Source organism: Gopherus evgoodei, chromosome 3 (genome assembly GCF_007399415.2).
Source record: "Gopherus evgoodei ecotype Sinaloan lineage chromosome 3, rGopEvg1_v1.p, whole genome shotgun sequence".
NCBI classification, from domain to species: domain Eukaryota; kingdom Metazoa; phylum Chordata; order Testudines; family Testudinidae; genus Gopherus; species Gopherus evgoodei.
The window spans coordinates 173279066-173303243 of NC_044324.1; the positions used below are offsets into that span (position 1 = coordinate 173279066).

General features: G+C 43.5%; 1 protein-coding gene across 2 annotated transcripts; it reads left to right on the forward strand.

Moving 5' to 3' along the window:
- The first annotated feature begins 2684 nt into the window (after nt 1-2684).
- Nucleotides 2685-23872, forward strand: HHIPL2 (HHIP like 2). Of its 2 annotated transcripts, XM_030557467.1 has the most exons (9): nt 2691-3226; nt 7722-8374; nt 11351-11494; nt 12793-13124; nt 14611-14737; nt 15138-15283; nt 16996-17077; nt 20788-20870; nt 22869-23872. In XM_030557467.1, the coding sequence occupies exons 1-9, from the start codon at nt 2849-2851 to the stop codon at nt 23249-23251; spliced, it is 2328 nt and encodes a 775-aa protein (XP_030413327.1). In that variant the 5' UTR covers nt 2691-2848; the 3' UTR covers nt 23252-23872. The 2 variants fall into 2 exon arrangements, with proteins under 2 accessions (XP_030413328.1, XP_030413327.1); XM_030557468.1 differs by lacking the exon at nt 20788-20870 and having other exon boundaries at nt 2685-3226; nt 22869-22973.
- Nucleotides 23873-24178: the final 306 nt, after the last annotated feature.

Below are 24178 nucleotides of genomic sequence, written 5' to 3' on the forward strand. Positions count from 1 at the left end.
AAAATCGCAAATGAAATTTCATGTGGATACATGTAAAGTAATGCACATTGGAAAAAATAACCTCAACTATACATACAATATAATGGGGGCTGATTTGGCTACAACGAGTCAGGAGAAAGATCTTGGAGTCATCGTGGATAGTTCTCTGAAGATGTCCACGCAGTGTGCAGAGGTGGTCAAAAAAGCAAACAGGATGTTAGGAGTCATTAAAAAGAGGATAGAGAATAAGACTGAAAATATATTATTGTCCTTATATAAATCCATGGTACACCCACATCTTGAATACTGTGTACAGATGTGGTGTCCTCACCTCAAAAAAGATCTTCTAGCACTAGAAAAGGTTCAGAAAACAGCAACTAAAATGATTAGGGGTTTGGAAAGGGTTCCATATGAGGAAAGATTAAAGAGGCTAGGACTCTTCAGCTTGGAAAAGAGGAGACTAAGGGGGGATATGATAGAGGTATATAAAATCATGAGTGATGCTGAGAAAGTGGATAAGGAAAAGTTATTTACTTATTCCCATAATACAAGAACTAGGGGTCACCAAATGAAATTAATAGGCAGCAGGTTTAAAACAAATAAAAGGAAGTTCTTCTTCACGCAGTGCACAATCAAGTTGTGGAACTCCTTACCTGAGGAGGTTGTGAAGGCTAGGATTATAACAGTTTTTAAAAGAAAACTGGATAAATTCATGGTGGTTAAGTCCATAAATGTCTATTAGCCAGGATGGGTAAAGAATGGTGTCTCTAGCCTCTGTTTGTCAGAAGATGGAAATGGATGGCAGGAGAATGATCACTTGATCATTGCCTGCTAGGTTCACTCCCTCTGGGGCACCTGGCATTGGCCACTGTTGGTATACAGATACTGGGCTAGATGGACCTTTGGTCTGACCCGGTACGGCCGTTCTTATGTTATGTTATGTGGAGTTTCCTGTCCCCTGCACAAGTTTTTCTATGTAGAAGACCAACTGAGACCATGAATTCTGACTACAAGAGATTTTCACTTGAGTTGGTTGTTGCCAATGGACTTGAGGGAGTTAACCCCTTTGTAAAAGCTAATCTGGCACTTCCCAAACATTTGTTCCGGGATATAGATACGTGAGGGTTTACCCAAAGAATCAGTTCAATTTTTCATTTCGATTTGAAATTTAATTTTTAATTTTGAAGAAAAATCAAAGCATCTCAAACTATATGAAAATCTTCTACAAGACATTAGCATTTTAAAAGCCATTTTTCATTTAAAAAAAAATTCTGATGACAAAAATTTTGACCTGCTCTGGTGATTATACTCTGTCCTCCATTAGCATCTTCTACCCAAGAAGCTCAAAGGGCTTTACCAATTTCAATGGACTCTTTGGAAGGGAGGACTCATTTCAGCTGGTGTCATTTCTAAAAAAACTGTCCCAGGCTGAGATAGGGGGACTCTCCTGCTCCCTACTAACACTTCCCCATGTTATGTGATAGGATATGGAAACAACTTTAAACATTTTCCACAAATGTTTATTTTTTTCAACCAGCTTTGCATTGTAATGAACTGGTGGGTAGATGTGAACATACATGTGCACACTGCTGTCTGGTGTGGAATCAGAACTACTCAGCCCTGTGTCATTGGCCCTGCACTGCTAATAGGTTAACAGAGATTCTCCTTTACCTCAAGTGATAGAGGCCTGTAGTTTGAAACAGCAAGTTTGCATGGTGTTGGTCTGATGTTCTGAGTGGCCTGTGGCATGTAGCATAATGGCAATTGTCAAGTTCTGAGTGGCCATGGATTTGTTAGCGTTAGAAACCAGATGTGCTGCATGAATATTACTGTACCATTTTCTGACTGGCAGCAAATGAGCAAGGAAAACTCTGCAGGAGAAGCTGTGACAAAGCTGGAGTGTGGTTGAGGTAGCCTTGATCTGCTTGCCATGTTTGCTCATGCATTGGAGTCTGGGACAAATGACTTGAGTCATCAGCAGTGAGCACAGTACACACAGAACCTAGAACATCCTCAGGGGCTATGAGAACTAGTTTGCTAAGTAGAGTCTCAAAAGGCCACCGTCTAGCTGTGCACACTGAGAAGGAGAAATGCAAAAATCTAATGGGTCTTTAAAAAACAATTTAAACTAGTCTGAGCTCACACATTAGTCCTAAAAGTGTGGCTGTTGCATGGCATCATTACAGGGTAGAGTTAAAGTTGTTTGTGTGCCTTAATTTGCATTTCCTACCTTCACGTTTGGATTTCTTTTAAATTTAACTCTAGCTCTGAATTTGTAGAATAACTCGTTTGGTAATAGCATCCCTGTAAAGATTTTTATCCTCACATGCACTCGACATTTATTTAAGATGGGATTATTAAGTGAATCTTAAACAGGGTGGAAGACCATCTGCTTCCATCGCTGTAGAATCTGATCCAAGTTCAACCCAGCTCTTGAAAATGAAATAGAGGGTAGGTACTGATTGAAAGTGATTCATTCATTTTCCTTCCCTGGTATTTTCACAGCTGCAGCATGCTTTGCATTGTAAATAGCGAGAGCAGATCAGGTTGGATATATTTGGATCACACATTGTACTGTTTACCTGTTATACATATTCAATGAATGATTTTGGAACCTGTTTAAAGTAAGTTGTAGGGACTAGATCTGTGAGTGCTCTTGGGGGCATGAGAAATGTGCAGAGGGGAGAGGAAGGCTTCTTGCAATGTGACGTGTGAAATACCAAAGAAGCAGCCTGCAGGGTTTCTCCCCAGCCCACAAATAGTAAACTTCAGAGGGAGAGGGAGAGAGCGAGCTCGGGAGAGCGCCAGCGAGCAAGCAAACCTGAGCAAACATTGAGTTCTGCAGCTGGCAATTTGTAAAGCTCAGAGGATGAATGGGCCTTATCTTAAAGATGGCCAGGATTCCTATACATCTAACCTCAGGAAACCTCCAGTGAAGCAGGTTAATGTTTGGCCGCACAGAAGCAGGTTTGGAGTTACCAACTTGTCCCCAAAATTTTTCTTTTGCCTCTCTGTCGCCTTGCTGTGCCAAGCAGGCATGCTCTGGGGGCACCCCCAGTGCCTGGACTACGGACCCCCTTTCCAGCCCCCTTTCCACCTGGAGTTCTGCTCTGCCTATGAAACCTTTGGCTGCTGTGACCAGGATAAGGACAACAGCATTGCAGCTAAATACTGGGAGATCATGGATTACATTGATCTCCAGGGCCACGAGCTGTGTGGAGAGTATATCAAGGATATCTTGTGTCAGGTAAGGCAGAGGGTATCAACCTGTAGTTTACACTATGTGCATTTGTTTGTGCGCACGCTCATGTGCTATAGATTTCATTAAAAGGTGATTTCTCCCTGTCATCCCTTTTTACATTTGTGATGCTGTGGGGATGTGCGGATTTGCGGGAGGGGGGCCAGTGGGGGTAATGCTACTGGATAATGGTTATTGCATAGTTTGCACTGGAATCAAAGTGTGTCCAGGTATCACAAGGATAGATGTCCTATAAATGCATGTAACAGCATCAGTAACAATAGTTAATAATGAATTACTATTTTTTGATAGCTGTAAGTGCTGATGAAATGAAGGCGTGTATCCTGCTGTTAGGAGGGGGACAATACTTGCCCCTTTGAAACTAAGGGAGGATTAAAAAGATCAATATTTATTTTTCAGTCTGCTCGTAAATACAGGGCGACTTGGATGGCAGATTATACAGGACATGAAGCACAGTGTTTGCAGTCCCAGGTCTCATGATGAATGTGTTTAGATTGTGCTCCGGCCTAGTACACTGCAAGCGCTGTGGTTATTAAAGTAGAACAACATTAAGAAGCAGCCAGAAGAATCATGCAGCTGAACGATCCCGAAGCTTCAGCTGTTGCATTCCCCTGTGCTTTTTTCCCATTGCTCATGCAAGCAGACAGTTCAGTAGTAAAAGCTCTTCTTGGGTTCCTGCCTGCACAATGATTTGTGGGCAGAAAGGACCTGACTTTTTAGCGGGTACTGAATGCTAATTATGCTGGTCATGATTTACTGTATGCCAACACAAAGCAGCCCCAAACCATATTTTTGCTTATCAGATAGGTATAAAATTCTTCCAGCTAATCCTTCTTAGCTCTCAAATATTATCCATGTTTACTAAACACTTCCACTTCTATAGTCTCATTGGTAAGAGTCTGGAGTCACCTTGGAGAAACCAACTTTCAGAAAAACAAAATCAACATTTTATCAGTCACTTACAGCCAATAAACTAAGACAAAAATTAATGTGGCCATGGCAGAACATAATTCACACTAATGTTTAATGATTGAGCGGCCTATGGAGGAGTTCCTATATTTGATGGCTAGAAAATAAGCACATACATTAATAATAACAGTTAAGACTGTTGCATCTTTATACTTTGATCATAAGTCCTGATATGTGTAGCTTAGCTTGAATTCATTGTAATCATATTTCATAGCATATTATAAAAATACTGGTGTATATTTTTAAAAATAATTGTCTTAGTAACCTGAGATTCTATAATAATGACTCATCTATTAACTCTTTGATGAGAAGTGGTTAGTGACTGCTAGTTTTTAATGACTTGCTTCTTCTCCTATTGATGTTAATGTCAACACACTGGGAACAGGCTAGGTCACTTAGTGAGATTCAATTGTTTATTGGATTAGCACAGTCAGCAAGGTTCTACTGCATAATGCTTTTTCCCCTCAAGTGAAGTCAGCCGTAGCTCTTTGATTCAATAAGTAGTAAGGACAGATCATCATTCCACCAAATCAAGGACATATTAATAATTAGTAATGATTGTTAAATGTTGACGTGATGAGTGCTTCACATGAGACAAAACAGACTATGAGAAGCTTACAATGTCAGGATCCAATCTTGCACACAGCTAAGTCAATGGAAGATGGCTTCTGCCTCCCCAAGGTGAAGTTTCTACATTGATAGAAAAAACATTTGCATCACTATAGTGTGCATCTACACCAGGGTTTCTCAAACAGGGGTCACCGCTTCTGTAGAGAAAGCCCCTGGCAGGCCAGGCTGGTGTGTTTATCTGCCCCGTCCACAGATCCGGCTGATCGCAGCTGCCACTGGCTGTGGATCGCTGCTCTGGGCCAATGGGAGTTTCTGGAAGTGGCCTGGGCTGAGGGACTTACTGCCGCACAGTTATAGCACCCTAGCTATGCCACAGTATCACTTATAGTAGAGACATGGCCAAAGCCCTTTCAGGCGTGTGCATGGAAGGCAATGCATCCATTCTATGCTAGAAATAGTGGAGAACAAACAGGCCTGCTTTTGATAGTCTTCTTGGTATGGTAGCAAGTTGGTGTTAAGAACTGATGTAATGCGCTGCAAAGAGGAAGCTATTTGTAGTGCACAACAACTTTTATTAGTCCTACAAAACCCAGGAGACATACTACACATTCCTGAGTGCTATCTCCTGGCACCTTATCGATATCTATTTACATATATACAGACAGAGAGCACTCTTGTAACGAGTGGTTTAGAAAGTATTTTTAACAGCTTTGCCTCTGTCACAGCCTAGATCTCCTGCATTTCTCTTTATGATTTTAGCTGAAATGAAAGCAAAAGATCAATTCATCAGCTTGCGTAAAGTGACATAACTCCATTTACATCAGTGGAGCTGCTCTGATTTACGCCTGCTGACAGTCTGGGCCATATTTACTAATTATTTGATTGACTGATTGAAAACATTTAGGGCTAGAAAGGCCATATCCTCAGAGGATGTAAAAGGGTAGCTAGTCTGAGATATGCCAGTTGAGGATCTGGTCCATACAGTCCAGGCAAAGCCTTGGTCAAGACCTGCCCTTCATGTCCTTAAGAAAGAGCACTGATAGCAGCTGATGCCCCAGGAGGCAATCCCTGGTAGCACCCACTAGAATGGCAGCTTCACCAGCCTTTGAGAGGATGTTATGTAAGGTTTCCCTGTTCAGCTGGTTGGTGCAGGGGGAAGGTGAATAAAACCTTGTTTAGACTAGGATTGAAAGGTGTGATATTAGCATGTACTAGCTAACGTCGCGATTGGCATGTTTTAAGACTCTGGTATAGATCAGGCACACTGCCTGTAACTTGGCATGTACTAGGGAGAATCCTAAAGGCTCAAAACCCAGAATACAAATAAAAAGAACACAATATTTATTCTTTTTGTGACCACCCTCCCCCAACCCTAAAGCCAATATCATGACTGAGGTGGGGGCTGACTCATGATTTCTAAACAAGTAGGGTTAGCTAATACTGTGAATGAGTGTCACAGGGCCTGTATGTTAATAGTTAATGGAGATACTCCTTTAGCCTCTGCTTTTTGAAGCTGACGCGTTAGAGTTCTACCCCCACTGTCTCCAGGAAGGTCTGTGTGACATGAGTGAGACAACTGTGATATACTAAAAGGCCCCAGATTTGTCACAATTAATTTAATTGTATTATGCTCACAATTGCAATTTGTTACACTTAGTGAGAAATCGGTCATTTGTCTTGATGACAGACAAGTGACATCTGGATCTGACGATCTTCTTATTTCTTCAGCTCTATTCATTAATAGAAATAATAATCCATTCCTTTTCCTTATCCCGCACTGTCCCCTTCCTCCATAGAGGAGGGAAATTAACAGCGATTAGTGTGAGATTGCTTAATCCTGGTGGTTTTACATAGACCATAAGGAATGCCTTCACCTCAGACATTTAGCCAAAACAATGGCGGTTGTCTGCATTCCTTGCAACACAGACAATGAGTTGGAAATGTGAATAGTTTAGAAACAGCAAAGGCTACTAAGTGAATGGCTGGAAAAGAATGTCCCCTGCTTAGAGGGTACGCTTTGTTCAATACCTTAAACTGTAGAAGATCTAGCACCACAATGATAAGGAGTAGAGGCTAAAGGGAGTTCATTAAGTTTAGAGGTGCTGAGGTTGCTTCTTGCTCCAATGAGAAATGCATATCTCCCTCACATGCAAGCACATTTGGATACTGTAGCAGTTGCCATAGTCTTTAGCCTCCTGAATACTTCACACAGGTACAGCAGAGAGAACTCCTGAAGTCAATGGAATGACACCAGTGCAAAACCAGGGTGAGAGGAGCATCACGATTTAACTGATTGAGTTTTTGTTTCAATAGAGCTTGCACCAACAAATATACAGGTCATGTATTAATAGAAACATTTATTTTCTGACGGATCCAAGACAGAAACCCAGCTGGGTGAAAGGCTAGTTGAATTTTGCAAAACTGGGTAGGTAAGTGTTAATACCCTCATTATACAGATGGGGAAACTGAAGCACAGAGCTGTGGGCACCCAAATGTTCAAACTTGGGTGCCTAATGTTAGGCACTTAACCTAAATCTTGCACATCTAAAAATCTGATTAAGGTGCAGAACTTTAGGCACACAAGTGTGAAAATGTTGACCTCAGTGATTTGTCCAAGATCACATAGAGAGTCAGTGGGGGATCCAGAAATGCAACCCAAGAGTTTTAAATCTCAGTCCAAGCTAAGTTTGCTCATAATTCAAGGTTATGCATTGACTTCAATGGGACTTCACACATGCTTAAAGCTAGGTATGTGCTTAAATGCTTTGTTGAATCAAGACCTTAAATATATCAGTGGCAATGTTATTCCAAAATTGTTTAATTGGGGCTATTAGTCTTACTAATTATTTTCATGTTACTGACCAATTTAATTGGATGAAGGCTACTCAGTGCATCAGGGATCTGTATACACAGACATGTAATTAGTTTGTATTTATTTTCATAGGAGTGTTCCCCATATGCTGCACATCTCTACGATGCAGAAAACCCCCAGACACCTCTTAGGAACCTCCCAGGACTTTGCTTTGACTACTGCTCTGAGTTCCATTTCAATTGCCGCTCTGCTATTACACTGCTGACTAATGATAAACACATTCAAGAATGCTGTGAGAGGAACAAAACCCGCTTCTGTAACCTCCTTAACATACAGGACCAAGACTATTGCTACCCTAATGTGCTGAAGAACACAGACCTCAATAGCAACCTGGGGTCAGTAGTGGAGGACCCCAAGGGCTGCCTTCAGCTGTGTCTGAAAGAGGTTGCTAATGGGCTGAGGAATCCAGTACTGATGCTCCATGCTAATGACAACACCCACCGCGCGTTTGTAGCTGAACAGGTGGGGATCATCTGGGTCTACTTGCCTGATGGGAGCAGATTGGAGGAGCCCTTTCTAGATATTAAGAAAATAGTGCTGGCTAGTCCATGGATAGGGGATGAGAGGGGTTTCCTAGGAATGGCCTTTCACCCCAAGCACAAACGCAACAGAAAATTTTACATCTATTATTCATACATGGACAAGAAGAAAGCGGAGAAGATCCGGATCAGTGAATTCAAAGTTTTAGCATCTGATGTCAACAAAGCTGATCCACGCTCAGAAAGGTAAAGCTAATTCAGAGCCATTTTGAATGTATCAATTTCTCATATGACCACATAGAAACCTGCCCAACTGCAACATCTGGATCTTAATGCTGAGCTCATGACCATTCAAAGTTGCGCAAATCCAGGTGTTTGGATGGGCCATTAAGGAGATTGCTAAACAGAGACAGAAAGAGATGTGAGTGCGTTCAAGGTGTGAGTTCAAGGTCACATGGTGAGCCCAAAGCAGGATGGAAAATAGCACCAAATTCTCCTTCTCTAACCATTAGACACACTGCCTCCTGTCCCTGCCCTGTGAAATGTAGCAGTACAGTGGCAGCCTCAAACACACCAACTTTTCAAACTGTGAACCCTCTAGAGAATTAACTCCTGCTCTGAAATTGCTTTATAGACAAGAATGTTAAATAGGCTCTGTGCTTTTATTGCTCACTGCAAAGGTATTTTACTGCAGTGATAATATAAAAATCACACACACATCACAGGGCTAAAGGCACTACAGAAGTTCTTAGTGGCACCAGCTTGGTCTCACCTCTAATAAAAGTTAAACTGCTCAGAACGAGAACATCTTTTCTGGGGAGGCTGATTCTGTCCCTTTCACTCATAGAAAAGGATTTAGTAATAATTTTGTTGCTTGTGAGCTTCACAGTCATGTTGAAATATGTATTTAAACCAAAGCTCAGTGCCCATTTCTCACAGTGAATGTTTAAAAGGCAAGAAACAGTTTTCACCCAGAATAAACTTTGAAATGTGTTGGAAGATTCATGTTTTTGAATGAGCACTCGTATTTTATTTCTGTGCCGATGGTTGGTGGTCAGGGGTGCAATTAAGGGAGAGCTGGGGGGACCTAGGGCCTGACCAGAGCTGGAAATTTGGCCCAGCCACTTTGGGATGGCCGGGCCAAATCTGAGTAGCATTGTGCCTGCTTGGGTCCCCCACCTCTGCAGTTCTTCAGCTCCCAAGGGGAAGTAGAGCAGGGAGACTGGGAACTCCCAGTGCCCAAGAGGGTGGAAGGACTGGATCTGGGTTTTCTTTGATGCTTCTCGGGGAAGCAGAGATGCAGGAGGAGGGGATTAGCCTGTCCCCTGTTGGGGATGTTACTCTTCAGCTTGATCACTTCTCTGGGTAAGAGCTTGGGACTGAGTGTAGGGTGTGGAGACCATGAAGCTGAGTTTGGGGTGGGGAACTCTGAGCTGGGTGCAGAGGCAGTGTGGATGGGTTGGACTGCGTACAAGGGGAAAGTGTGGGGCAGAGAGCTTGGGCTGAGTGCAGGGGAGGGAAAGCTCTAGGCTCCCTCCTTAGGAAAATTCTGGTTGCGCCCCAGTTGGTGGTGGATTCTGTGCCACAAGGAGCACAGATGACATCACATTTTTAAGCCCCAACCAGTAACAGGTTAAAAAAGGCTAATGGTGTTAGGTCACCTGACTGAAACCATTCCATCTGGTAGTGGATGAAATGAGTAGTGGCTGATAGCTGCAGAGCAGCCCAAGAGAAATAAAGCTGATGGGTCTCATTCCTTTTCCCAGTGGCAAGTGTCCGTATTACAGAAACCCCCAGTATGATGGGCACTCTGCTACTAGTAAATAATACTAATGACATTTTTGCATTTCTGTAATGCCTTTCCTAGAGGGAATCTAAAGTGATTTCCAAAGGAAATAAGCTTCTGAAGAACCCTCTGAAGGAAGTACTATTGTCCACATTTTACAGATGGGAAAACTGAAGCACTCATTAGTATCCTTGTTGGTAGTCTGGGCAGAGCGGTCAAGGACTGAATGGACACTGGGGACTGAAGTGTCCTTCTAGAGGTGGTTCTTCTATGTTAAGATGAAAGTACAATGGTGGGGTAGTGTGGGTGGAGCTTGCACTGTCACAGTCATGCTGTACATGTTCTGTGGATCAACAGAGAACTTCAGCCCCAAGGCCTTGCTGTCTGGCCCAGTTCCCTGGGTACTAACAGACCCCTGACACCTTCATCATCAACTGCTAGAAAATGCACCCAACAAAATTAGATTTTAAAAATCCAATTGGAAATATAGATAGATACGTGTTGAACACATTTCACAGTTTATTATGGCTGAAAAGTGCCGCTGGACTGTCATACTTTCTGGGAGCTCTGCCTTTACAGTAAGAAAAGAACAAGATCCACTGAGCTATTTGATTTTACCATTTGCTAAAAGGACAAGATGAAATGAATGGTAACAATCAGTGCCCACCTGCTAGTTATGCACTTATCATTACCAGGCTGCCACGTGCCTTGCAGACTAGAGTATGTCTCTACATTTGAACTGGGAGATGTAATTTCCAGCTCATGTAGATGTACCTGCATTAGCGCTGCTCAAGCTAGCGTATAAAAATCAGGGCCGGCTCCAGGCACCAGCCCAGCAAGCAGGTGCTTGGGGTGACCAACGGTGAGGGGTGGCATGTCTGGGTCTTTGGTGGCAATTCGGCCGCGGGTCCCTCGGTCCCTCTCGGAGTGAAGGACCAGCCTTGGAATTGCTACCAAAGACTGAAGCGGTGGCGGTAGAGCTGCAGATCGCAATCACTTTTTTTTTTCCTGCTTGGGGCGGCAAAAGCTCTGGAGCCGGCCCTGCAAAAATAGCAATGTGTCCCCTGCAGCACAGGCAGCAGCTTGGGTTAGCCACATACCAAGGTCAGGCAGGACTGTACTCAAGATGGCTAGCCCGAGAGGCCATCTGTGCTGCCACGGAGACAATGCTACTTGTACGTCCACGCAAGGTGGGAATCACACCTCCCAGCTCAAACGTAGACATACCCATAAATGGAGGGATGTGATTAGCAAAGGACATGAAAAGTCCTTGCTTAGCCTGGAAACAGTAAGATATCTTGGAAAGATACGTTATGCAGATAAGCAGTTCCGCTTATTGTGTGGACTGAATAGTAACACATTTCTCTAACCCAGCAAGACACTGAATCTTGTCCAGGGGCTACATCTATGATTATTTCTCTTTCCTTTCTTTTTAGGAGTCTTTTGGAGCTTGAAGAACCAGCTGCAAATCATAATGGGGGGCAGCTCCTCTTTGGCCTGGATGGCTGTCTGTATCTGTTCATTGGGGATGGAGGGAAAGCTGGAGACCCTTTTGGGAAATTTGGGAATGCTCAGAACAAGTAAGCTGGAGGACAGGTTTATGCATCTCTCACGCTAGTGCAATGCATTGGCTTAGTGCATGATGAGACAGAATTTGGACTTTTAGCAAAACAAGAGAATGGACTGATACAACAAAAATGCTACTTGACTAGTCATTGCAAACCAGGATTACCCCCAATTTACAGTACATCAGGCAGTATCCTCAGTGTACTTTTAGGATGAGATTTTCAAAGCCTGAAAATTCAAAAGCCTAGGAGATTCAGATGTCCAAATCCTGTTGGGAATTGGAATCTGAATCCCCTAAGTGGTTTTGAAGATCTTAGCCTTAATATCTTGGAAGAACTGCATAGTACTACTGGCTACAAGGGAAATGAAGAGCAATTTTACATGACAGTTGAAAATCAGTTAAATTTATGTTGTTTCCTATTCAGCGACTGCAGACAGCATCTTGTTTTCCATGCCAAACCGCATGAGTGAGTCATTTACGCTGGATATCTATATTAGTCCAGTCCTTCTGTCCTTACAAGGGACACTTTGTGAATCCAGTTTTAGTGTAAGCTATTTTTGCAGCTGAATATACCTATATAAATAACACATTGTTTTTGACAAAAACTTGAAAGTGAAGGTAGTGCCCATGGTACAGATTGATGTTTCCTGAGAACGAAGTTTTCTGCACACACCTAGAACCAGTATAGCCCATGGAGCAGCAGCGCAGGCTTCCCCCTCGCTGCCCCATGCCTCAGCTCTGACCTGGTGGAACCACCTCTAAGGGCTGGTTTTGCTATCATGATCCATCCATTCTTTTGCCCCTCTACTGAGACAAGGGTGCCAATGAGTATCATTTGTGACGGTAGTTTTTGTGTTGATTGAAGAATATTGTAATGGGGCTTAATGGCTGTCACACTGTGGCCACGTGGAACTTTACGGGGAAAGCAGAGAGAGAGACCTGATATCTCCCTTCTCCAGAAAAACACAGATCCTATGTGAGCTAAAGGAGAAACTCCATTAGCTGTGTGCAGCAGAGGGCCTATCGCACACAGCTAAGCAGTTCTGATTCCCTTCAGGAGAAGGCAGTGGTGCTTGTGTACTCCCTCCACCTTCCCCGCCCACCCACCCAATCCAGTTCATTACAATATTTCTGAGAGCTGGTTGAAATTTTTTTTAATTTTAAATATTTTTTGATGAAAAAAGGGGAAATTTTTCATGAAAATTTTCACAATGTTCCTATTTTCCCACCAACTCTGAGATTAACATTTATGAGCTTTGATTTACCTGGCAGTCTCATTAACCTATTGCTTGTGCCTTGCCTTACTTTTAGGAGTACGTTACTAGGAAAAGTTTTACGGATAGATGTGAATGGAAAAAGCCCAGATGGAAAGCCATATCGCATCCCACCAGATAACCCCTTTGTCTCGGACCCCAAGGCTCTCCCTGAGGTCTATGCCTACGGGGTCAGGAATATGTGGCGCTGTGCTGTTGACAGAGGGGACCCAGTCACTCACAAGGGACGAGGGAGAATATTCTGTGGTGATGTTGGACAGAACAGGTTTGAAGAAGTTGACATCATTGTTAAAGGAGGGAACTACGGCTGGAGAGCTAAGGAGGGATTTGAATGTTATGACATAAAGCTTTGCTATAATTCCTCTTTAGGTAAGCCAATAGCTTCTTGTGGGAGCTTTGCTTGAAAGAGCACACACCATGCAGTATGTACTTAGTTAACAACTATACTGCTGCTTTTCCAGTGAACCTCTGTAATCTGAAGTCATGTGCAGGAGGATGGGGAATATGTTCCGGTCTGATAAGAAAACATACAACCCCCAGCTTTCCAATCCAGAGGCATCAAAATACAAAACATCCTGGCATCACAAGAATTCCCTGTTGTGCACCGCATTGCACAAATGGCAAAGGACCTATGCCAGTGCCCATTGCAGTCAACAGAAATCTTCTATGGAGTCCAGTGGACACTGGATTGGGGCCTAAGTGCATTATTGGGAATAGTTGCCTTCCTCTGAAACATCAGGTGGTGGCCAGGCTTGGTGACATGATCTTGTAGCAAGTCCTATGTGGGAGGCAGTGCTTCCTACTGGATAGAGCACTGGAATGGGCCTCAGAAGACCTTGGTTTTACTCCTGGCTGACTTTGTCTTTGATAAGTCATTTCACCTTTCTTTGCCTTAGTTTCCCCATCTGTAAAATGGGGCTAACAGTACCGCTCATCTTTGTAAAGTGCTTTGATATTGACTGATGAAAAGCACAATATAAGAGCTGGGTGTAATTATGTTCCTTAAGGATTTTGTTGACAAACACCACTCTTAAGATAATAAAATAATATGTGCTGGTGATTGCCATATGGTGCCTTTACTGCTGAATATGCCAGTAGTTTTTAACAAGGTCCAGCACTGTGGCCTAAGGGCCAGAAAGTTTACCATGTGCCTGTGTTAGGCTTGACTGCTAGGCTTTAAATTTTAACTCATTACATTTTTCTATCTGTGCTGTTCAGCATAAAAACAAAATCTCAGTCATATTGAAGAAGCGAGTACAGGACTGAACGTTTTCAGGAGCAGATGTCAGCCCCTCCCCAAAAGGGCTGGAACCACCATTCATGGTTCCAGGCAGAAAGGGTGGCAGTAACTTACATTTCTAGTAATATTTGTGATCCAGCAGAATGATTTTCAGTTGCCGTCCATGGTTAGCATTTACTGTACTGGGAGCAGTTGCAATGTATAAATCTGTTGAGCTGAGCTGCAACTTCCTGCTTCCATATTTTGTCTTTTCAGTAGAAAACAACAGAATTTTTAATGTTAATCTTTGTTAAAATGCTTGCTACGCTTGGTCACATGTAACGTTTCATGAACTCTCTCTGCAGCGTCTACTTGATGTAAAGAATATTGATCCAGCATGATAATGACGTTCACTGGCTGAGTCTTGTTAAGCCATGTAGGAAGCGCTTTAAAGCCTCAGGGCCAAATTCTCTGCTGGTGTAAATGGATGAAACCCCATTGAAATGAACCAACCTACTCCCATGTGCACTAGCCTTTTTGGCCTCTATTGCATACATCAATATTGTTGACCAGTTGCTCTTTGATCAGCAAGTCCGTGAAAGTTATTCTGTTTTTGTGTGTATGTGTGTTTAACAGATGACATTCTTCCGATATTTGCCTATGGCCACAGTGTGGGGAAGTCAGTCACTGGAGGATACGTGTACCGGGGATGTGAATCCCCAAACCTGAATGGCCTCTACATTTTTGGTGATTTCATGAGTGGGTGAGAGAGATAACAGTTTCCATTCTTTTCTATTTCTTTTATATTTATACGGCTTCCATATCTGAGCATTCTGAAACCCTCTGGCCCACAGTCAGTGAAAGTCCTAGACAGTCAGTGAAAGTCCCAGACATTTAGTGTATTTAGATCAATGGTTTGCTTTGGTCCCTTACGGAGACAGCACCTGTACAATTCTGATCTGGATCTGAACTTCACCCAAGTTAGAGCTTTCAGGATTGGGGTTTTTATTCAGGCCCACCTTACACAAAATAAAATTAAACCCAGTTTAAGGATCAGGGTTCCAACTAACCTTTTACTTCCAGTGATGCATGATTTTTGTAGGAATTAACCCTGAGAATGGAAAAATGGAATCCTACAACATAAGGTTTTATTTTTCATCCAGTCGACTTATGGCTTTGCAGGAAGATGAGAGGGAAAATAAATGGAAGAAACAAGATATTTGTATTGGTAGCACTAAAGCCTGTGCTTTCCCTGGGCTGATCAGCTCTTATAACAAATTCATCATCTCCTTTGCTGAAGACGAGGCAGGTAATGCATCTCCTTAACCACATTTTGTATAGAAAACTGGGTTCTGTGTTTCAGGATGAATATATGGGGTTTGGCTGCCCTTGGGAAATGTTAGTGAAGATTGACTGACTGCGCAGGGGTTATGAAATATCTCAGCATTGCAGCTGGGGTTGGCAGATGGTTCAGATAGTTCAGAAATATGCCCAGTCATGAGACCTTGTGAGTTTTTCCCACCTACCCCGGACACACATGATGCAGAACTCAAGACAGCTCATGATAGACCTCACTACCCACTTGAAATTTGAATCTGGATCTGAACTCACTCAAAGTTGGGTAGGGTGGTTGAATTCATGTTTTGATTCATGCCCATATATATTGTTTGTTCCCTTGTTTAAATTTAAAAATGTAAAAGTATGGGTCACTGCAATGGATCCTCTTCACCCCAGTTCTTGCAGTCAGCTGAATCTCTACTCCATTAAGGCACCATTCTCATTCACAATGGCAACACTAAGTCTGGTCTGAAGAGACCTCGGTTTGGAGAGAGAGAGGAAAAACAATTCCTTTTTCTGTATCTGGCAGGAATGTCTCAAAGCTTGGTCAAGGATTTAAAATGTCATCATGGCTATAAGAAAAGTGAAATTACTAACAGATCCATTGGTCATGCCTTTGGGGCTTCCTGAGTACAAAGAGCTCTCCAATGCATAAAGCAAAATTGATCTCAAAGCTTTGGATAGCAGCCAGCTGTGCTCTGGCAGAGTTTGGAAGAAGAGGAAGCCCTCTGATAATATCTTATGGTTCAGCAGAATATGGATATCATCCTGTGTTTGTAATGGAAAAGATCCTGGAAGATCTCAGACTGGGGAATAGTAGTTTCTTACGCATTTAGCTACCATTTCCAGAAAATGAAAAATAAGGCAGAAGACACACAGAGTCCTGGGGAATACAGAAATGTTGCTTTAGTGTAAAACACTGACAGGCTTTAGCCTCTGTTCTAGTAATAAGTGGCAGGGATGAATGTTAAACTCCAATGTCAACTCTTCCTCTAAAAATTGTCAGTGTTGTAATGTAATTTGAACTACAACAATATTTCTCCTGGTATTTGCTCAAACTACAATAACCTCCCTAGATATTATACTGATGGCTAATGAAAAGAGATGTATTCTAGGGATGGTAGTCAATTTCTCCAAATATGAACCTGAGCAGCCCAGTATCAAGAGACTTTTGTACTAAATGATTAGCCATTCTAGAGCCTGATTGATTTTTTTGGTAGTTTATAAGTCAGCTAAATATTTTGTTTTTCTGTGTGTGTTTCCTCTGTTTATAATTGCTAGCTGCTTTACTGGATAAAAACAAGCCTTTTGGAAAGTACACTTATAAGATATACCCAATAAAATAATCTTTTGGAGTGTCCTCCACAGGGGAACACAATAGCCCTGATGCAGCATTGTGATTGGCACAGGCCTGCTATGCCTGCATGAAACCCCACTGAAATCAGTGGGTCTGTGTGTGGGCATTGCAATCTGCCCACATGGATCACGCTGTGAGACCATGGCCCAAGGTGTGAAGAAGGATTTTGAATAAAACAAATAGGATTGTGTCTTCCTTTCCAATTATGTGATATAATGGAGGGGCAAGGGAAGGGGGAAATGGCAGTGCACCAAATCTGCAATAATTCTCTGCATTTGCATCCGAAACAGCTTATTTTCTATTTTTCTCTCTCTCTGTTTGTTTAGGGGAGCTTTATTTTATGGCTACTTCTTATCCCAGTGCCTATGCACCCCATGGATCTATCTACAAATTTGTTGATCCTGCAAGGTTAGCATTAAGATCTGGTTTTCTCTTGCATGCTGCTTTATAATCAATACCAATTATCTAGTTGGCTCAATAGATGTGGAATATATATCAGTAATCTACTCATCTACATTTTGATCTCAGTTACCCTATTGTAAATCTTGAGCAACTCCACTGGCTTGAGTGAAGTTAATTCTAGAATTAGACTGACATTTATATTTATTTATATTACTTCAGACTTAGTCTGATACAACTGAGAATAGAATCAGGCCCAGAATCTGCTAAAAGGTTGGGGACAATAAGGTTAAAAACTGTTCACTTTTTTACAAGTCAAAGATACAACACAAACTTGCTTTAATAGTATAAAGTAATAATCAGTACCCTTCAGGTTCACGACAGAGACAGCCTTTTTCTGTCTATACGTCAGCCAAGGACCCTGTAAAATAGACAACATTAATTTTGTAATGCCAAAAAGGCCATTCACCAAAATTTTTCTTTCTTACTCAACATCACTTTAACCTGGCTGCCATGTTCTTCTCATCACAATCCCCAGGTTAGTAATGTAAAAGTTACCCCTACAAAGGGGTTAGTGACCTATGAAGTATTAAAACCTGGTAAATGGCTGATGATTCCTGACACGAGGGGGATTAGATGGGGATTGGTAATGGGTTACAGTGCTTTTACCTCTAGGCTACTACTTCAAATCCAACCTGCATAAGGCTACTCATGGAGTTACTGTCTCACTAGTGGCTTATGTGAAATTAATTAGTGTTCTCCAAGAAATTCCTCAGGGCCCTAGTTTTTGTTCAAATCACAGCTGATGCAGACTGGCCCCTTTGTTGTCTGTCAGCCTCAGCAAACAGGCCAAGAACTGAATGGGCCACGCACACAAAAATACCCTTTCACCAGAATACAGTTGGTCTTTCCAGAATACAGCTGAGGCATATTGTGTGGGGAGCTTGCATCGCCACACCTCCTGCTGCATCAATTCTGTGCCTAAAGGATTTGAGTGTTTAACATCGTCTTGCCAACATTGTTCCCTATTTCATAATGTCCTGGAGCCCGGGTGGTGGGTAAACGCCTGCTTTGGGGAGGCTAGCCCTGCCCCTTCTGCCCAAGGCCCTGCCTCCCACAACCTGGAGCCCGCAAGTGCTGGGCCAGCCCCAGCACTGGGCCGAACTGCCGGCCCCCCACCCCCTGAAGGTCCTCCCCTGCCTCAGCTGCTGGCCCCAACCACCAGCACCAGGCCATTGGCTCCCTGAGCACCAGGCTGACCCCCAGCGCTGGGTTGGCCCCCTTGAGCACCAGCCCCTGCCACCCTGATGGCCCTCCCCAGGATGAGCCACTGGCTGCCAGTGCTGAGCCACTGGCCCCCTCGGCTCCAGCCCCTCCCTGCCCTGAAAGCCCCACCAGTCCCAGAGCACTCGGCCAAGCCTCCTCACTCTGCCGGCCCCTAGGAGGAGGGATGCAGCGAGCAGCAGGGACCTAGTGGAGGTGGGGGTGGAGTGGAGGAGGCAATGGGGGTCTCGGGGAAGGGGCGGGGCCACCGCAGCCCAGGTGTCCGGTGGCTGATCAGTGGCAGCACCAGGGAAGGCTAAGCCTATTATACCCACCAGAAGGGACCATTTAGATCATCTAGTCTGGAGGTGCTCCAACTCTTTTTACTGGACTCCCGTTTGAAAATATTTCAGGCTGTAACGACCCCCTCTCAAAAAAGTGACAACCCGCGCCTCATAGCATACCACCCTTACTTCTGCGCTGCTGCTGGCGCTGCCTTCAGAGCAGGGATCTTAGGCTGCAACTTCCCTGAAATAGCCTTGTGACCTCCTTTTGGGTTGGGACCCTCAGTCTGAGAAATACTAATCCAGTCTGACCCCCTGCATATCACAGGCAATTAAATTTCACCCAAATTCCCCTATGTTGAGCCCAATTATTTCAGTTAAACTAAAACATGTTAGTCATGAGGAGACTGAACTGTTGTGTGCCACAGGCAGAGAACAGGAGAGACCCAGATGCCACCAATGCCTGACTGATGAGGTGAACTATGTCCAGGCAAATCATGCCCCATATTGCAGAGAAAGGTGAAAAAAAACAATTAAACTAATTTAAATTGAAAACAGATTAAAAATGCTTTGTAATCTTTGTTCTCCCATGAATTCCAGTATTATGAACTGAGCTTAATAGGGTTTAGCAGGGTCAGCTATGAATCAGTTCTCCAGGGTGGGTCTATTAGGCTACATTTTGATAATCTTAGGAGGCTGTTCAAAAGCAGTGATATGCTGGCACTTTCCTGAATTGTTGCCATCTATGACTTGGCAAATATTCTGTAGGAATTTCTTCTGGATTTGCACACAAAGAAAGCTGGCTTGCAGGACTCCACTGCATGTGTTCTGAGGTGTTCGTAACTCTGAGGTTCTACTGTATAAATGGAGAAACCCAGCCTTACATTTTCCAAGAAGCCTTAAGAGAGTTTCCAAGTGGCCAGCTTCCTGCAAGGAGGCAGCTCACTAATGAACAGCATTACTCCACATGAGGGCTTGCTCTGCAAGTTTTCCTGAAATGAACCAATTTTCTTTGAGTTTCAGAAGCTTCTCCCCTCACCCCATCACCTGCCTTCTAGAGCATGACTGTATGTTTAATCTTGCCCTTGGTCCTTTGCATGGGCGGTGAACCGCTGGCTGGGGGAGGCTAGCCCTCAGCCCCGTTCCTTCCACCTGAGGCCCCACCCCTTCCGCACATACACCCTGCCGGAGCCCAGAGCCCATCCCCCCACTGCAGCTGCCGGCCCCAAGCCTGAAGCTAGCTCCCCAGAGCGCTGGGAGGGCGGGGGGTGGCATGGGCCCAGCCTCTCCAGCCCCAGAGCACCGGGAGGGTGGCAGGTGGCACGTCCTGAGCTGGGACAACCCCACAGGGAGACTGGAGCTGCGGCTAGTGGGAAGCAGGGGGAGGGGAGTCTGGGGGCAGAGTGTGGGCAGGGCCACACCTGGCTCTTTGGGGTGGCACAGCCTCCCCTAGCCTATGATACCCGCCGCCCATGTTCCTTTAGAGATTTTTTTTTTTTCTTTCTGCACCTCATCTGGGTTCCCTGATAACTAGATCTCATTGCTCATCTGTTCAGCTTTGGTCTTGTCTGTTTGATTAAGCATCTAACTTTAGTAAGGGCCTGCTTTTCAGGAGTGCTCAGAATCCACAATTCCAGTGAAAGCTGAGATTGCTCAGCACCTCAGAAAATCAGGGCCTTAGGGCTTCACACACTCTGGCATCTCAACAGCGAGTGAGTTGGGTAGCAGTCTAGCTCTCTCAGTTGTGTCACAATCACAGCTCTTCCATCCTGATTTTTCTTTCATTGCAATTTAACGGAGTGTTGTTTTATTCTACTTTTCTCTGTTGAAGGTGGCCAGAGGTGAAGAGCTTGGCAAATTGGTGATATTATAGAGCAAGGTAGCTAGCAAATAACAGAGAATTTTATGTAGCACCTTTCATAATCGTATCACCAAAATATTCTTCCACAATAATAAAACTTGGGTATTTTTCAGTGAGAAAAGGCACACTTTTTTGTGAAAAGCATTCCTAATTTTTGACCCTCTCTGACTGCAAACGACCTGGTTTCTCCTGAGGGCACATGACCTAACAGGGTGGATTGATGTGTGATCTCTGTCTGTCTGAAAAAGTAAACTTCCTTATAATTTCCTAGATAGTCACGTGCCTTTTTATCTTTTAAATCTGGTTTCAAGGAGAGCTCCACCTGGGAAATGTAAACACAAGCCTATTCCAGTGAAAACAAAGAGTAAGCGTATCCCATTTGCTCCTCTAGCAAGTAAGTCCTTAGGTTTTCATTTTATTGTGTGGCACAACTGTATACAATCTCAAAGGTTGACATTTGAGCATTCATTAAAGCCAAAGTACTATGCAACAACTGTTAATGTCGTACAATAAGTATGTTAACTCATGTTTCTGTTGCATATTAAATACAGGCAGGTCTCATCTTACACGGGGGTTCCGTTCCGCGGTTAGCACGTAAAGCGAAAACTGCGTATAGTGAAACACTCATGGAGTTGAATGGCGGGCGGAATCGCCTGCATTACAGATGCAGTTTTTATATTGTTATTTTTCTTTTATTTCCCTGTTTTTGCCGACCGCGCAAAGCTGAATTCGTGCATGTTAAATGCACCTAAGATGCGACTTGCCTATATGCTGCTTCTGCTTAGTCTCCTCAGAGGACTTTGGAAGTGGCGAAAGTTAGTTTTTTGTCTTCACAACAGCAACAGAATGAGTAGAAAACATGCAAGGACAGATGGTGGTGTGGTTAAGGCACTAGATTGGGACTATCTAGGGACCTGAGTGCAATTCTGGACTGTGTCACAGACTCCCCATGTAGCCATAGTCACTGTGGACTACATTCACAAAGCTATTTAGGCGCTTACCCCCCAGACTTAGGTACCTATGTAAAGTTTTTTGGCACCATTGTGATTCACAAGACTCATGCTTGGCTGCTGCCAAACCCAGTTGGTGCCTAAACTCACTCGGTGGCTAGGTTTTTGTTGTAAAAGTTTCCTGAGCACCTCAGTTTCTGCCTCTGAGCATGCACATTGCTGACTCCCTCTAGGCATCCAAATGTCTATGTCCCACCTAGGCCCCCCGAGTGATTCATGAGCTGGGGAAGACAGGCGCTCCTACACCTAAATTGCTTCAGGTTCCTAATCTGGTAGACATGCTCATGAGCCACCTAATTCCACAGAAAACACCCAGGGAAGGGGAGAGGAGGAGGTCCACTTCCCTCATAATTTTTAGCCCACTGGTTAGTGCACTGACCTTTAATGTGTGACACACCTGGTTCACCTCTCATGTGAGTGGCCTAACCACTGGGCTGTGGGAGACTGTGGGTCTCCCTTAGTCTCTCCTGTTGAAGCTTTTCCACAGTGGAATCCCTTTTCCACCTCATGTGGAGGGGGACTTGAACTGGGGGTCTCCCACATCCCAGGCAATTACCCTAACCACTGGACTAAAACTTATGCACTCACTGGACTAAAAAAAGAATAGGAGTACTTGTGGCACCTTAGAGACTAACAAATTTATAAATTCGTTAGTCTCTAAGGTGCCACAAGTACTTCTGTTCTTTTTGTGGATACAGACTAACACAGCTGCTACTCTGAAAACTGGACTAAAAATTATGCATTCACAACACCTAACTCTCTTTGCGACTCTAACTCTTAATCTCTCAGCACTTCAGTTTCCCTATCTGTAAAACTGGGATAATAATACTTCAATTCCCCTGCCCTTTGTCTGTCGTGCATATTTAGACTGTAATGTCTATGACTCAGGGATTGCCTCCCATTATCTAGGCTGAACAGTACCCAGCACCATGATGCCCCACTGGGGCTTGTAGATGCTACTGTAATATAAATAATTAATACTAATGATAATAACGTAAACAAACTGGAGCTACCAAAGAGAAACTTTTATCTACCCTTTCATTAAAATCTGCTCGCAAATTCCATCTTACACTTCATGCATTTTGGCCTTTTTCTAAACAAATGTTCCATCATCATATTTTATTCTGAGAGAAAACAAACTTATTCTTAGCAACCCTACAAGAAGCAGCCAGGGTTCATATTTACTGGAAGAAGCGGATTCAAAATGAGAAAAGTGAGGTAGTGTTCAAGCATCACAGTTTTTAATCTCTTTTGAAAGGCAAATATGTTTCTTGTCTGCCTGCCTGCCTGTCAGTCTGTTAAGGCTCTTTCTCAGGGATATGTCTGAGTTAGTCTTTTGCCTTAAACCAGGAATGCTGAAGCATTTTAATTATTTTTCACAGAGACTGTCCTTGAACTGCTTAATAAGCCCACAACAACCAAGCCTCCCAACACATCCTCCATCTCCACAGGAGCCACCCCAACAACTTCTTCCAAAAAAGCCAAGAAGCCAGCTTCCCCAAAAAGCTCCACCAAGCTGTCAGCAGTGAAGCCAACTGTGTCTGACAAGAAGAGGCAGGCCAAAGGATCCAAGACTAAACTGGATCCAGCAGAAGAGAAGACAAAGGCTCCGAAGGTATCCAAAACATCACGTGTGACATCTTTGCCAGACAGGAAAGGTTCCCAGCTAACCAGAGCCAAGAAGAAACTTCTCCCCAAGAAAACAGCAGCAGCTAAGGAGAAAAAACAGAAGAAAAAAGGAGTCCGATCAAGGAGCTCCCTCTGAACACAAGAGAACTCCCAATGGGCCAAAAAGAAAGCAAGCGATTGAGAAAAAGATGACCAGTTTGCGTGTGGACTGGAGTTTTCCAACACAGACCTTATTAGAAGAATCAGACCTGTGTGCAGTTTTTATGCCCATAACATGTTCTTAAGATTATGTGGGGGAAAATTCAGTCTTGGTGAATGTGTACTACTTCATGAGTTTAGCATGAGTGGACTATATGTCCTATTATAACTTTAACTGCAGCAAGATTTTCCACAGCTCATAAGTTTCACATTCTTTGCAAATCTTGCTTTGAAGGCCATTTCCTGACATTAGCAGTTATACAAAGCCTCCACTGACTTCAGTGACAGTCCCACAGGTGCAATGAGGGTAGGATTTGGTTTTCCGGCATTTGGATTTTTAACCTTCAGGGGGTGCTGCCTGAATAAGGATTGCAAGATTAGGCAGCAGGTATCTATCGGTGGGCTTAACTGGTTATGAGGGGGTTCATATTTTAATCACAGTATATGGAATAAATACATAGAAGTTGGCTAACTATTTTGGTCAGTATTTTATCATCCTTTGCCACTGAATTTCTTATCTGTCAAAATATATTTTTTAAAAGAATCACCTTCTATTAAACACTCCAAAAGAAAATCCGAATGTGTATTTATTTTAGGCAGCTGTTTTAAATCACCAGAGGAGCAGTCTACTTACACATATTTGTTATTATGTGCCTAATTTTCAAAGTTGCTGAGTACCTGCAGCTCCCATTGATTTCAAGGGAGGCTGGAGTTGCTCAGCACATCTGAAAGTCAGGGCAGCTGTGGCTTTGAACATAAATTCAAGCTGACCCAAACCACCCTATGGAATCAAACTGAACCCCAAACACTGTGAAAAGAGTTTGGCAAACATCTGTGTCATGGCAATTTACACTCCCCAAATCAG